Source organism: Antrostomus carolinensis, unplaced genomic scaffold (genome assembly GCF_000700745.2).
Source record: "Antrostomus carolinensis isolate BGI_N321 unplaced genomic scaffold, ASM70074v2 scaffold2832, whole genome shotgun sequence".
NCBI classification, from domain to species: Eukaryota; Metazoa; Chordata; class Aves; order Caprimulgiformes; family Caprimulgidae; genus Antrostomus; species Antrostomus carolinensis.
Genome location: NW_010297411.1, coordinates 195,617 through 207,893, shown reverse-complemented (window position 1 = coordinate 207,893; position 12,277 = coordinate 195,617). Strand labels below are relative to the sequence as shown.

General features: G+C 35.8%; 1 protein-coding gene across 1 annotated transcript in view; it reads left to right on the top strand.

The window, feature by feature from the left end:
• The window catches only part of DPYD (dihydropyrimidine dehydrogenase), a gene marked incomplete at its 3' end in the record, with an annotated part of 286,251 nt that overhangs the window by 97,787 nt on the left and 176,187 nt on the right, over positions 1-12,277 (top strand). The window contains exons 5-7 of the mRNA XM_029083522.1: positions 424-620; positions 4,627-4,708; positions 7,986-8,073. Coding sequence (XP_028939355.1) covers positions 424-620; positions 4,627-4,708; positions 7,986-8,073 — 367 coding nt within the window. The remainder of the gene's footprint in view (positions 1-423; positions 621-4,626; positions 4,709-7,985; positions 8,074-12,277) is intronic.

Sequence of the window (12,277 nt, the reverse complement as noted above, 5' to 3'; positions counted from 1 at the left end):
TGGCATTGCAATCCTTTGCATTATTCACAAAAATACTTTTCTAGTAGTAAGAATAATGTAAATGTTATTTGGAAGAAAATATGTTATTTGGTGTTAGAGATTCTCTGCCATCTGGCTAACTTTGTATTACTAGTCTATTACTGGTAGACTGGTTCCATCTTCTATGTGAGATTTACAGTAGTGAAAGATCTGACTTCAGACATTTTTAAGACAAAAAGAACCATAGAAGGACCTGCAACTACAAAGTCCCTCATAAATGCACACATCATTTCATTTGGGAATCCTTATAATGTTACAAAGTGATCTGCAATAATACATCAATGTTATGTGGCAGTACTAGCAGAAGCTTCCATCATGTTACTCATAATAAAATTTAAGTAGGGAATGTAAAGTATGTAATCTGTTGAATGTATTGTTTTTCAGGTGTTCAAAGCTATGAATATTCCTCAAATCAGAAACCCTTCCTTACCTCCTCTAGAAGATATGCCTGAAGCCTATCGCGTGAAGATAGCTCTCCTTGGTGCTGGACCTGCGAGTTTAAGTTGTGCTTCCTTTTTGGCTCGATTGGGCTATTCTAACATCACCATATTTGAAAAGCAGCAATATATTGGTGGCTTAAGGTAAAAACAATGACAACATAGCACTGTTTCCAGTGGTTGTAGAAAGCATAGCAAAAAATATTTTGCAAACATAGTTTATAAAAAATCCCTCTACCTTTAACAAAGGAGGAGAGTAGAAAATTTCAGATCTGGAAAAGTTGTTTTTTATTTAAATAATTCATAATTCAATTTAAGATAGATACAATTACAGGCAAACTTTAACTGAAAATCTGGTGGCTATGTCCTATATTATCTTCATATGACTTCTAAAATTCCAGGGTGCAGTTGTTGCTATCAAATTAACACTTTAGAAAATTATGTCAGGAACTGTTTTACCTTATCCAAAATTTTTAAAACTAGATTAAGTATGTGTAGCCCTATGTAGTGAAAGAATTAATAGATGTTAAAATGCTTTGGACAGATACTAATTTCATGGCTAATTTTAAATTTAGAATGGTTTCACGAATTTACCTTATGCAAATGAAGGTAATAGTGAATAAATACATCGTGTACGCCTGGACTTGCAGCTTTAGTAAACCATACTATAAGGGTGAAATAAACCCTCTACAATTCTCAACCTTCAATAAATTGCACATACACACAGGAAAATACCTTTGCAGTTTCCCTGTGTGGTAAACATTTGGCTGATATTTGCATGGTGTCGTGTCCTCTACACTAGAAGGTGTATTTTTACCACTGTAACAATGGCTGAAATAATATCTTAGGGGTTTGTTGGAATCCCTAAGTATAAGATGAAATATTTCAGGGACTCACTAGTGGATACCAATGCATTCAAAATCAAGAAGAAATTTTACATGTTGAAGATGTACTGACACTAAAGTCTTTACAAAATAAAAAAGTGAAAAGAAACAGAGAGAGAAATAAGGGTGACATGCTTGCATTTCTCACTGCAGCATCACTGAAATCAATATAGTTGACACCATTAAGGAATTTGATCCATAATGTCATAATGTCAAATACTTATTCAGTGCTCTGGAAGATAGAGAATCAATGCTGGAGAAGTTGAACTGGTTACTTTCATTTTTCCCAGTGAGGTTCAGAAGTATTCTGCCTAATTATCAAGATGTTAATACATAGGCATTTAACTGTGGATCTGTTCTACTAGAACTGGTTGCCGTAAAGGATTGCAAATATAGTGTATGATATACCTATTCACCTGTGAAGTAACACATGTTTTCATAAATCAGATGTAAAATCAGTTTTGTTGCTGTGAAGTGGTAAGAAATAATGAGGTGTTTCTAGTAATGAAGCTTTACTTGGTGACAGGTTAGACTCACATTGGACTCAAAAATACAGCACAGTACTTCCTGCAGTTGCCTACAGTAAAATGCTGCAGTTGCTTACTGTGTGCTTACATATTTGAAGCAATGTGATCTTAAGGTGCATCTGTTCTTTATGTTCTAAGCTGAATTAAAAATAAAGCTTAGTCTGTTTGTTATGCTGCAAAAAGCCTTGCACTATGTTTTGCCTGTTCTGTTGGCATTCTTAATGGTCAAGCAGTGCATTTTAAAATGTCTTTCTTTTGAGTCTTAAAGGACACATAGAAATCAAGGTCAAATTTTACTTCCATTCATTGTAGAAAGTTTCACATCTGGTTTAAGGGCATCAAATATTTTTGTCCTTATTTGAATCCTGGAACATAAGAGAGGCTGGCCTGTGGCAGCAATCATCCATTATTGCATTTGTAAGTCTTTGCAGTACATTTTTAACAAGTTTAGGTTATTGATGGGTGTGTTTTCAAGGCTTCATAAACTATTGCAAATGGCTAACAAGACTAAATTAATTTTGTATTTGGAATCACCTGTTTGGAAGGGCAGTGCTTGTGCCTTTTTTAGTTCGCTCTGCCTTCTCTTAACTGTTTTTGACTGCAATGTTCCTTTGCATACATGTTACATCATAGCTAACTTTAATAATATTGCAACAATAGAGAGGTGTCTAGTGATTGCGATTCCTGTGGTGTGATACTGAAATGTAGCATAAGTCTGTGGTTGTCTGAACATATCTGAATTTTTCACATTCACGAACAGGTTTTCCTACATTTTACCAGTTGTGTAAAATTTATGCTTAGTAGTAGAGTAGGCATGAGCAGGTCACTCTTTTGCTTAGAGACTGTGAACAAGCTTCACTGCTCATGCTCGTAGCTATGCCACTGGTTTACAACATACCAAAATGTTTCTCTCACTAGGCCAAAGGGGTGTCCATTGAACAAAATTAATTTGGGATCACCAAGAAGCACCAAGCATCTGTCCAAGCACATCTAACTTAGATCAGATTTGGGGAAGAAGTGAATTTGTGGGACACTGTTCCCATCCACTGCATCACTCCTGTACCTCTGCCCAGTTTCCTTCTCCTCCTCTGTCTCTGCATTGCAGTCAGAGACTGTCTTCTGCTGCTCACAGAAATTGTATCAGAATTATTGATGTACCACTTGACTTTCATAAACTTCTTATTTTCATGGTAAATGTGCATGCATGTGTCCCCACAGAACTGTGGGTACTTGTATATGAACATATATGTACATTTATGTGTATATATAAGTAGGTATACTCCCAGTATATACCCAAGAAAAAAACTGTAAATAAATGTTTAATAAGAGCAAAAAATCAATTACAACTTCTGACAGTGACATAATGCAGCCAGTGCTGTTCTAGGTTCTTTTGAGAGTCATGGAAATGACAGACTTTCAACAAATATATAGGTGGCTTGGAAAACAGAACTTTTCTTTTTTTATTAGATTTCTTTATTGAATCTCTGTTGCAGAATCATATTGATACATTAGTTTCTGCCTCAGACATGTTTTTACTTAGCATGACCTATGAAAATTGTATTGTCATGACACATTCATTGTATCTGATATTTAGAACACTTTTCATTGCACAATGGTCAGGAAAGGTGAAAAAGGGGCAATATTAGGAATTATAAGGAGGACCACCCATTTCTTATCAATAAAATTAAAGTTGATGGAACTTTAAAAAAAAAAACAAACCACCAACAAAAACCAACCTTCTGACTTGTCAAAGTTAAAGATGTTAAAGATTGTGTGGATGTTAACAATATGTAAAGTAAAGCCACAGTGAATCTCTTGTGCCAGTGCTTTGTTACAGAAATTATAGATCCATTAATTAGAAAACAGATTAGACTGTTTGAAGCTTAGAAATATCTGGGGAGAGATTTTCACTTTTCTGCATAGTCAGGTTTTTTTATCTTCATTGAACAAAAGTATCTAAAACACAATTTCACTGTGTTTACCTGTAATGTGTTTATTGGTAGAGATTTTGAACTGGCATAAGTAAATGTCATTTCATTGGAGATAAAGATCTGTACCAGTAGATATAAACTGAGATTCTATGCTCGCACTGCAGTTTTCCCATACAGGAGATGTGTGATTCTGGGAACTTGAAGATATCATTCCTAAACTTCCCCAGGAAGAGAAAATGCCAGCTAATAATGTTAAGTCAAAAAGCAGACTTGAAACCAAGAGCTGATAGAAAATTACTGACTTTGTCCATCCTGAAAGATCATAAAAAATTATGAAATAGAAATGGAGGAGGGTACAGTTCTAAATATTATTGATCAAAATAGCATACACAGCACTTAAAAAATATATACGAAATTTGATTCTTTCTCATTAGGTAGCTTAATGAATGATTGCTAGAAGATCACATTGCTTTTAGTGGCCATGTGATCTTTTCTTAAATTGATATATTAAGTTTGTTTAATGTTACATATTCTGGTGAACAAAAGGAATGGAGCTGAAGCCCACAAGTGTGGGCAGGATTGCCCTCAAGGTACTGCCTTCCTGGGTGAATAGCGTTGGATGAATAATGCTGTTTTGTCACTCTAACAATTTTAAAAAGCCAACGGTCAAGCTTCAGCACATTTCCATTCATATACATCAAAATTAACTAAGCTGTATTATAAGTATTGTAATTTTAACAAAAAATAAATTCCTTTCTTCCTCATAGCTGGAAGTATTTTTACAAGTGTTTTTATTAATTTATTTTAGTACATCTGAAATCCCCCAGTTCCGATTGCCGTATGATGTAGTGAATTTTGAAGCTGAGCTTATGAAGGATCTTGGAGTGAAGGTAATGAAAAATATATCCTGCCTATATATAACTCAAAAAAAAAAAACCAAAACCAAAAAAACCCAAGAACTCTGCCAAGATTAACAGTGAAATGTCATGCACATTAGTAAAGAACAATTAAAACTATGCTAGACAGAGGCTGGAAGATGCTTCCTCTTGCTCAGGGCATTTGTCTGTCTCCTGTCTGAATGCCACTAGTTTGGAAAAGGGCAATCAATAGTTCTCATCTGGCATGCCTGCATGTGATTAATTGTCTGTAAGAAACAAATTCCTAAATTGCTTTAGGGGTTCAATGTAGCTATTGGAATGATTTGATTTTTTTAATCGAATTTTTTTCATCCAAGTTTGGCACTACTTAAAACATTAATATTTGATACTACTTTCATTTTGTCTCCTTGAGTTTTTTTTTTAATGGTTTATCATACAGTTTTGCATCCAACTTAATTTTATAATAAAATGCATCAAATTAAACAAAATGTTAACATGATCATCCATTACAGACAATAACAGTCATTCAACTTCTTGGAAAGCAATAGTTATGCATTATTCTGTTAAACAAATGTGTGTTGTTTATAGATAATGGGAACATTATTTTATTGTTAATTTTGGGCTTGAGCTGAAGATTTAGATAGTATTTGCAAGTGCTGCACATTTTAATAGAAGTTACAAATTTAGAATGCATCACTGGATCAAATTTTTTAGCACCAGGAGGGATAATATATTTTTAACATGATACTAAAGTGTTCAGTGAAGCAAGAAATTCTTCTTGGAATCTTTCATGTTGGTTTATATCGTAAAAGCAGTAGACTGTCGTCACAAGACCCAAGTGAGAACCTTATCCTGCACAGGTTTTATAAAAATGTTGGTAAGATGTAAAATAAGGCTTTAAATGCTACAGGTCTCTTTCTACTCTAATGTTCCCTTTGCAACCCTTGAAAAGACTGACAGAATGCAAGTTGAGTTAGAGAGGAGGCTAAAAACAGAGCACTGAGACAATTTTAGACAAAATTGCTGGGCATAGGCTCCTGGGAACTTTCTGAAAAACTCAGTTCCTCAGGGCTCCTTGTTATGACAAGGTCTCCAGAATGGTCTGATAAAGCCACCATGCCATCTTGACCTGCAAGTCTTCTGTGGTTTTGAAGTGCAGCAGAGAATCTCAATGTAAATTTGCTTCCAACCTCTGCTATTGGTTTGCAATTGACCCCTTGGTAATCTGGTTAACTAAGTAACTTAGCTTTATACCTCTATAAGCTGGAAATACTTTCTGGTGTTTACTGAAAGCATGCAGATCTGTTGTGGGAGGTGCTATATTGTGTAAATGCTCAATAGTGCTGTTTATTCAAGTAATTCTAATGAAATTAGTAAGAATTAGTCAGCTGAATAAGGATTACAGAGCTGGACCCTAGGAGTATTATGAATCCCCACATAAAATAGTATTGTCATTTAAATTCCTTCATTAGGTTTTCATAACATATGTACACAATAGGATAAAAAAATGTAATGACAATTTATGGAACATATTTTGTTGCCAGTGAGGATGTAGTTTGTATTCTTGATAGGATTACAACTGTACAGAGTTTTTGCACCTCTGATAAAATTTATACTAAATCTCCAATGATGAAAAAAGTCAGTACTTTAAGTATTGTACACTGTATTTTACAGCTGCCTTTTTTTTTTTTTTTTTCCACCAATAGGAAAAGTATATTAAATGTAATACAGGCAGATTCAATAACAAACAAGATATACGGTGACATGAAGACTAAACTGTTAAGATCACAAAGTATAGTGCTTACACAATAGAGTGTGGCATTTTGGAAAGTGAATACACAAGTGATGTAATAAAAACTGAGGGAAAACATTCAAGTTCAGAGTGTCTAAAGTATGGAGATAAAAATACATACCCATGTCAAGAAGTACAAAATATCAGAAGGGGAATCACATGCACTTTAAGTGCTCCAAGGCCTTGGGGTTAGGAGACATGAGCAAAAGATGTGTTTATCTTCAATTGCATGACCTCTGCACAGGAGACTGCTATAGTTGGTCTGCTGAACACGCAGCAAACACTCTTCTCCATCTCACTCTTGTGACAACTCTAGTTGCTCAACCTGTGCAGTGGCTGCTCAAAATAGTATTGCTGGTGGAAAATTACAAAAATTTTTCAGCTTTTGCTTCTGGAGGTGAATAGCAGTTGAACTGAAACAAGTATAGATTATAGGTGCATTTTTATTACTATGACTTATTCAATAAATGAACAGCAATCGCTGTGCCCTGGGCATTTTTGCTTGTCTAAATTAGAATTAACAATTGCTAGTTTAAGTCAAAACTGATCTTCTCCATAATTTTAAAAACCTTAGTTTGCCATGCAGAACGGTCCGCTTCCTCACCAGCAAGTAGGACACTGTAATTTGCACAGAATGTTTTTCAGACTTACTGCCGTCTCTGGCCCAATCTTTTGCGAGCAGGTTTTCTGAATCCACAAAAAAGCCCATTGGCTTCACTGAGGGTTTTTGGCATAAAGGTGTTCTAGCTAGTGGTCTCAGTGCAAAATTTAAGCTGTGAGCTTTGAGTGTGCAGCAGAAAGCAATACCATCCTTCCTTTGGGACTCGCATTGCATTCTGTGCAGTTGGAGGCCTACCAAGTGCCTGATACTGTGCAGGAAAGCATTGCTTGGTTTGGTGTTCAGAATCCCTGTTAATACAGAATAGTGTCATGTCTTCTATTTTCTTTATTTCTCTGTAAGAGGCTCATATCTTCACTAATGTTTTTGCAATAATCTAAAGTGCTTGTTTCTTCGTTGGTGTGCTGGGTGATCTGTTTAGCACATATTCCCTAAAGGAGGTTCTTGCTTCCACATCATGTTTCTTAAATTCTGATTCTCACATGGGAATACAAGCCTTTGTAGTCAGCAGTGAATACAGCGGTTTACTCACAGTAGAGAACTGCCATTTTCAACTTTTCTTCAGTTTTATGTTCCATCGATGGGCTTTATTTGTTTGCTTAGCTTGCTTTAACTCTTTTAGCTTACAGCAGAAAGCAAGCTAGCCTGTGGTGGCCTCCAGCTGAGGGTGATCTGAAGGTTCCTTTTACCCATACTTAGTTTAGGCACTTGCTTAATTGAGGGCCTACCTGGCCTTTTGAGCCTGACTTGGGGGGAAAAAAAATAAAAATTGCTTTGTTCGTTCACTAGAAGATCTTGCAAGATATCTGTATGCAGGACAAGATAGAAATTATTTTCACATTATCACATTAAAAGCAAATAATCTTTAATTATTTCAGATAATTTTTAGCAAAGGCCTTGCAGTGGATGGAATGACACTCCGTACCTTGCGAGAAGATGGCTATGAAGCAGTCTTTATTGGAATAGGTAAGAGAAGCTCAGTGTCCTGTGTTTTGTCATCTTGAAATTGGATGACTGTGTAAGAATACGCTGGGACTTGTATCTGTGTTAACAGCATGATGTGAGACAGCTTCAATTTGATGCATTATGAATGTATGGAATATAGGAAAATTTAAAAAAAAGGAAGCTAAAGCTACCTGTCTTAAGACAGTTATTTGTTAACATTTTCACATTTATATGATAGATTTTTAAGTAAGATGAGAATATAGCTGAATGGGTTGATTTGTTGTTTGTTTAAATAGTTAAAAAAATGGATTAAGTTACTCATAATTAATTGCCATACTGGCCTAGAGCAATACACAAGTTCAGTTTTCAATTTTTGCTAGTAGCTTACTATACTCACATGATTACTGAGTCTATATGTAAGCCAGTGATACCATGCTTCATTGCTTTTTTCTTTCCTCCATATAAAACATGTAACAGCCTTCAGATAGACTGTAGTGAAATGTCATTATGGGATAGGTTAACAAAATAAGCTGACTTTGACTTATACTAAAACTGGCATCATAGGTCTGTCTTCTTTCATATGCTAAAGAAGTCCTGCACCTGCCTGCTATTTGAATCATTGCTTCTTTTTAATGTTAGATTAGAATTGTTATCCATTTACAAGTATTTTGAAGTACAGCTGGACCCATCGCTACCATATGATAGGCGTGTTGAGCAGGCATCGCCTACAGTTGGTATGAGGCTTAATGCTCTTTATTGATCTAGACGTTGCCTAAGTGAACATAATAGGAAACAAGTTGTCCAACTGTTCCTCCTTCCTATTATTGATTACAGAGATGTAATTCTTAGTACAGCAACAACTGTTTACCATCTGGGTATGCAGTATAATAAGCTTTGCAGGTCTATTCTGTCATGTGATTATAGTACAGAGCGTTGTGATTTATATAATCCTAAATCCTCAAATTGTTAGAGACCTTCCATGTATAGGAATTCTGATGTGTCATATTTTGATGTAACTGTATGCAAGCAATGGTCCAACTTATCTTTATTGTTTTAATCTATGTCTTTCAGACTGCTTTGTGAAATCTCACCAGTGAGGGATTCATTCATAAATAAACATTTGTTTTCTGAGAGTCTAGCATTTAGGAAAAAAATTATCAGTCATTTTTGGAATATCAGTATGATCCTCTGCATTTCTGACTCAAAAATTTAAAATAACATTGTTTGGTTAAAGATTAGCAAAAATGACTGCTGAGCACTACACATAGGATTGGAATGTTTGTGTTATGTATGTGACTTTATTTTTTGACGTTAAAGTTATCATAATATAAAATATTTTGGGTTAAAATAAATGTTGACAACACTGCCATACAGATGCTTGGTAAAAGGACACAGACAGAATTTTAATAAACAAGAGAAGGTATCTAAAGCATCATTCTCCAGTAAACCATGTGTTCACTGATTATATTAGGAAACAGGGGGTATAAATGTTAATGAAGCATTATATGTTCCTACAAAGTTTTGTTATTAGAAGCTACCTTGCATTGGTGATGAAGTTGGTCCCTTTCTGTGCCCCCATGTCTGCCTGTCATCTCTTTTACAGTACTGTGTAAGACACTGGACAGTAATGTGGCCTTGCATACTGGTAGTGAAAGATGGAGGACAAACCAAGTGGTTACAGATTTCTAGGATTAGCTATATTAATGCAAGAGATCATTTATAAACTCTCAACGGCAGCATTTTTTCCATAATGAGTCTCTACTGTATTAGTTTTTATGTTCTTTGCCTACTGAACAAACATATTCAATGAAATGTCACATTTGAACATTACCCTGAATCATAGGAGTAAAATAATTAAAGAACACTATTAACATAAAATAGAAGATTTTATTTTTTTTTTTTTTCCCAAAGGTTGTTGTAATTTGCTTCTGAATGGATCTGTATCTTGTGTGGTCGGTTGACCCTGGCTGGATACCAGGTGTTCACCAAAGCTGCTCTATCACTCCCCCTCTTAGCTGGGCAGGGGAGAGAAAATACGATGAAAGGCTTGTGGGTCGAGATAAGGACAGAGAGAGATCACTCACCAATTACTGGCACGGGCAAAACAGACCGACTTGGGGAAAAATTAATTTGATTTATTGCCAATCAAATCAGAGTCAGATAATGAGAAATAAACCCAAATCTTAAAACACTTTTGCCCCACCTCTGCCTTCTTCCCAGGCTTAAATTTTCTCCAGATTTCCACCTCCTCCCCACCAGCGGCATAGGGTGATGGGCAATGGGGATCGCAGTCACTTCATCACATGTTTCTGCCGCTCCTTCTTCCTCAGAGGGAGGACTCCTCACACCCTTTCACTCTTCTTTTTTTCAGACCACTCTTCTGTTTTCATCCAGCAGTCCTGATTTCAGATTACAGCTAACACAAGTATTAAAGGATAGTCCATGAATCAGTATTTCTTATATCAAAAGTAATGATAGACAATAGCACACGTGAGAATTTAACAGGACTAAAAGGCAGCAGCCAAACAAAGGGAGGAACAACCTGTTAAATATATTCTGGGAGTGTCTGCAATATTTTTAGTTCTCTTTTAATTGTCATTTAGTTTGATGCAATTTGTAAAATTATTCAGTCTTATTTCAATGGGCAATTAAAAATGCTGACTAGAATTAGCCTTTAAAATTTTTGTTTTGAAATTCCGTTTTACTTCCAGTTACAAGTCTTTTGGGTTTATTATTCACAAGCATTAAGGCATAGGAATTAAATGTTCCAATTGAACTTTAAAAGTTTTAAAACTAACCTCTAAAACTATGCATAGAAAAAAAAATCCTTTACAGATCTCATAATTACACTCAACATACTCTGCCTAGAATCAGCTCTGCTTTTTGATAAGAAATGTTTGTGAAGAATTTGTGACTGAGCTGACAAATCAGTTTGAAAATTTTGCTATTAAAAAAAAAAAAGTCTTGCATCAGTTGCTGCCTCCTGTAAACACCAGAGAGACGCAGGGCAATAGACGATCGGCATGCTGAGAGCAAAAGGAGAAATCAATGATGGGGTGAGGGGCTAGAGGAGAAAGCGCATGGTCCTCAGAGACAGCAAAGTAAGGCAGCGAAGGGTATCTTACAGAGAACAGAGTAGTCTGAATGCTTTGTGTTACTGTGCCTCTTGGTTGATTTTCAGGGTAGTATACTTAGGATTTTTACAAAAGATGTCTATGTGTATGTGTCTCACTTGGCGATCAGAGCAAATACAGAAATACTAGGCTTTTATTACTCATCCTTCTTGAAGTTCAGCTACATTCTTTGGAAAACAGGATTCTGTGGTTGTCTTTTAAGACTCCACAAAACCTTGTATATTCTTTCTGAAAGAGAAAATAAAAACTATTTTTTTTTAATACAACTAATTTAATGAAAATTAATAACCTAAATATTTAAAGTATTTAAGGACAGGTTTCATGTGACATTCAAACAATTATATGGAAAGGCTATCACTATCAGCATATTTTATGCAGATTTTTACACAAACCTCTATCCTTATTCTGTAATGTTGTATCATAAGGTGCTGGAGCGGGTCCAGAGAAGAGCAATGAGGCTGGTGAAGGGACTTGAGTACAAGTCCTATGAGGAGAGGCTGAGGGAGCTGAGGTTGTTTAGTCTGGAGAAGAGAAGACTTAGAGGTGACCTCATCACTCTCATCAACTACCTGAAGGGAGGTTATAGCCAGGTGGGGGTTGGTCTCTTCTCCCAGGCAACCAACAATAGGACAAGGGGGCATGGGCTCAAGCTCTGCCAGGGGAGGTTTAGGTTAGATGTTAGGAAGAAATTCTTTACAGAGAGGGTAATCAGGCACTGGAACGGCCTGCCCAGAGAGGTGGTGGATTCACCATCCCTGGAGGTTTTTAAAAAGAGATTGGACGTGGCCCTTAGTGCCATGATATAGTAATTGGAGTTGGATCAGGGGTTGGACTTGATGATCTTGGAGGTCTTTTGCAACCCAATCTATTCTATGATTCTATGATAACATAGGGATTTTATGCAACATTTACATTCTTTTTGTATAAAGATCAGATACGTTTTTATCTTCAAAGATCATGTTATTTGGTAAAATACTTAAAAAAAAATCTTAAACTCTCATTCCCAGAAATTGCTTAGACTCCTTAATTTTGGTGTCTGTAGTCTTAAACTTGCAGTACTAACTTTCTAGTTAACTTCTCATTATAGGGCC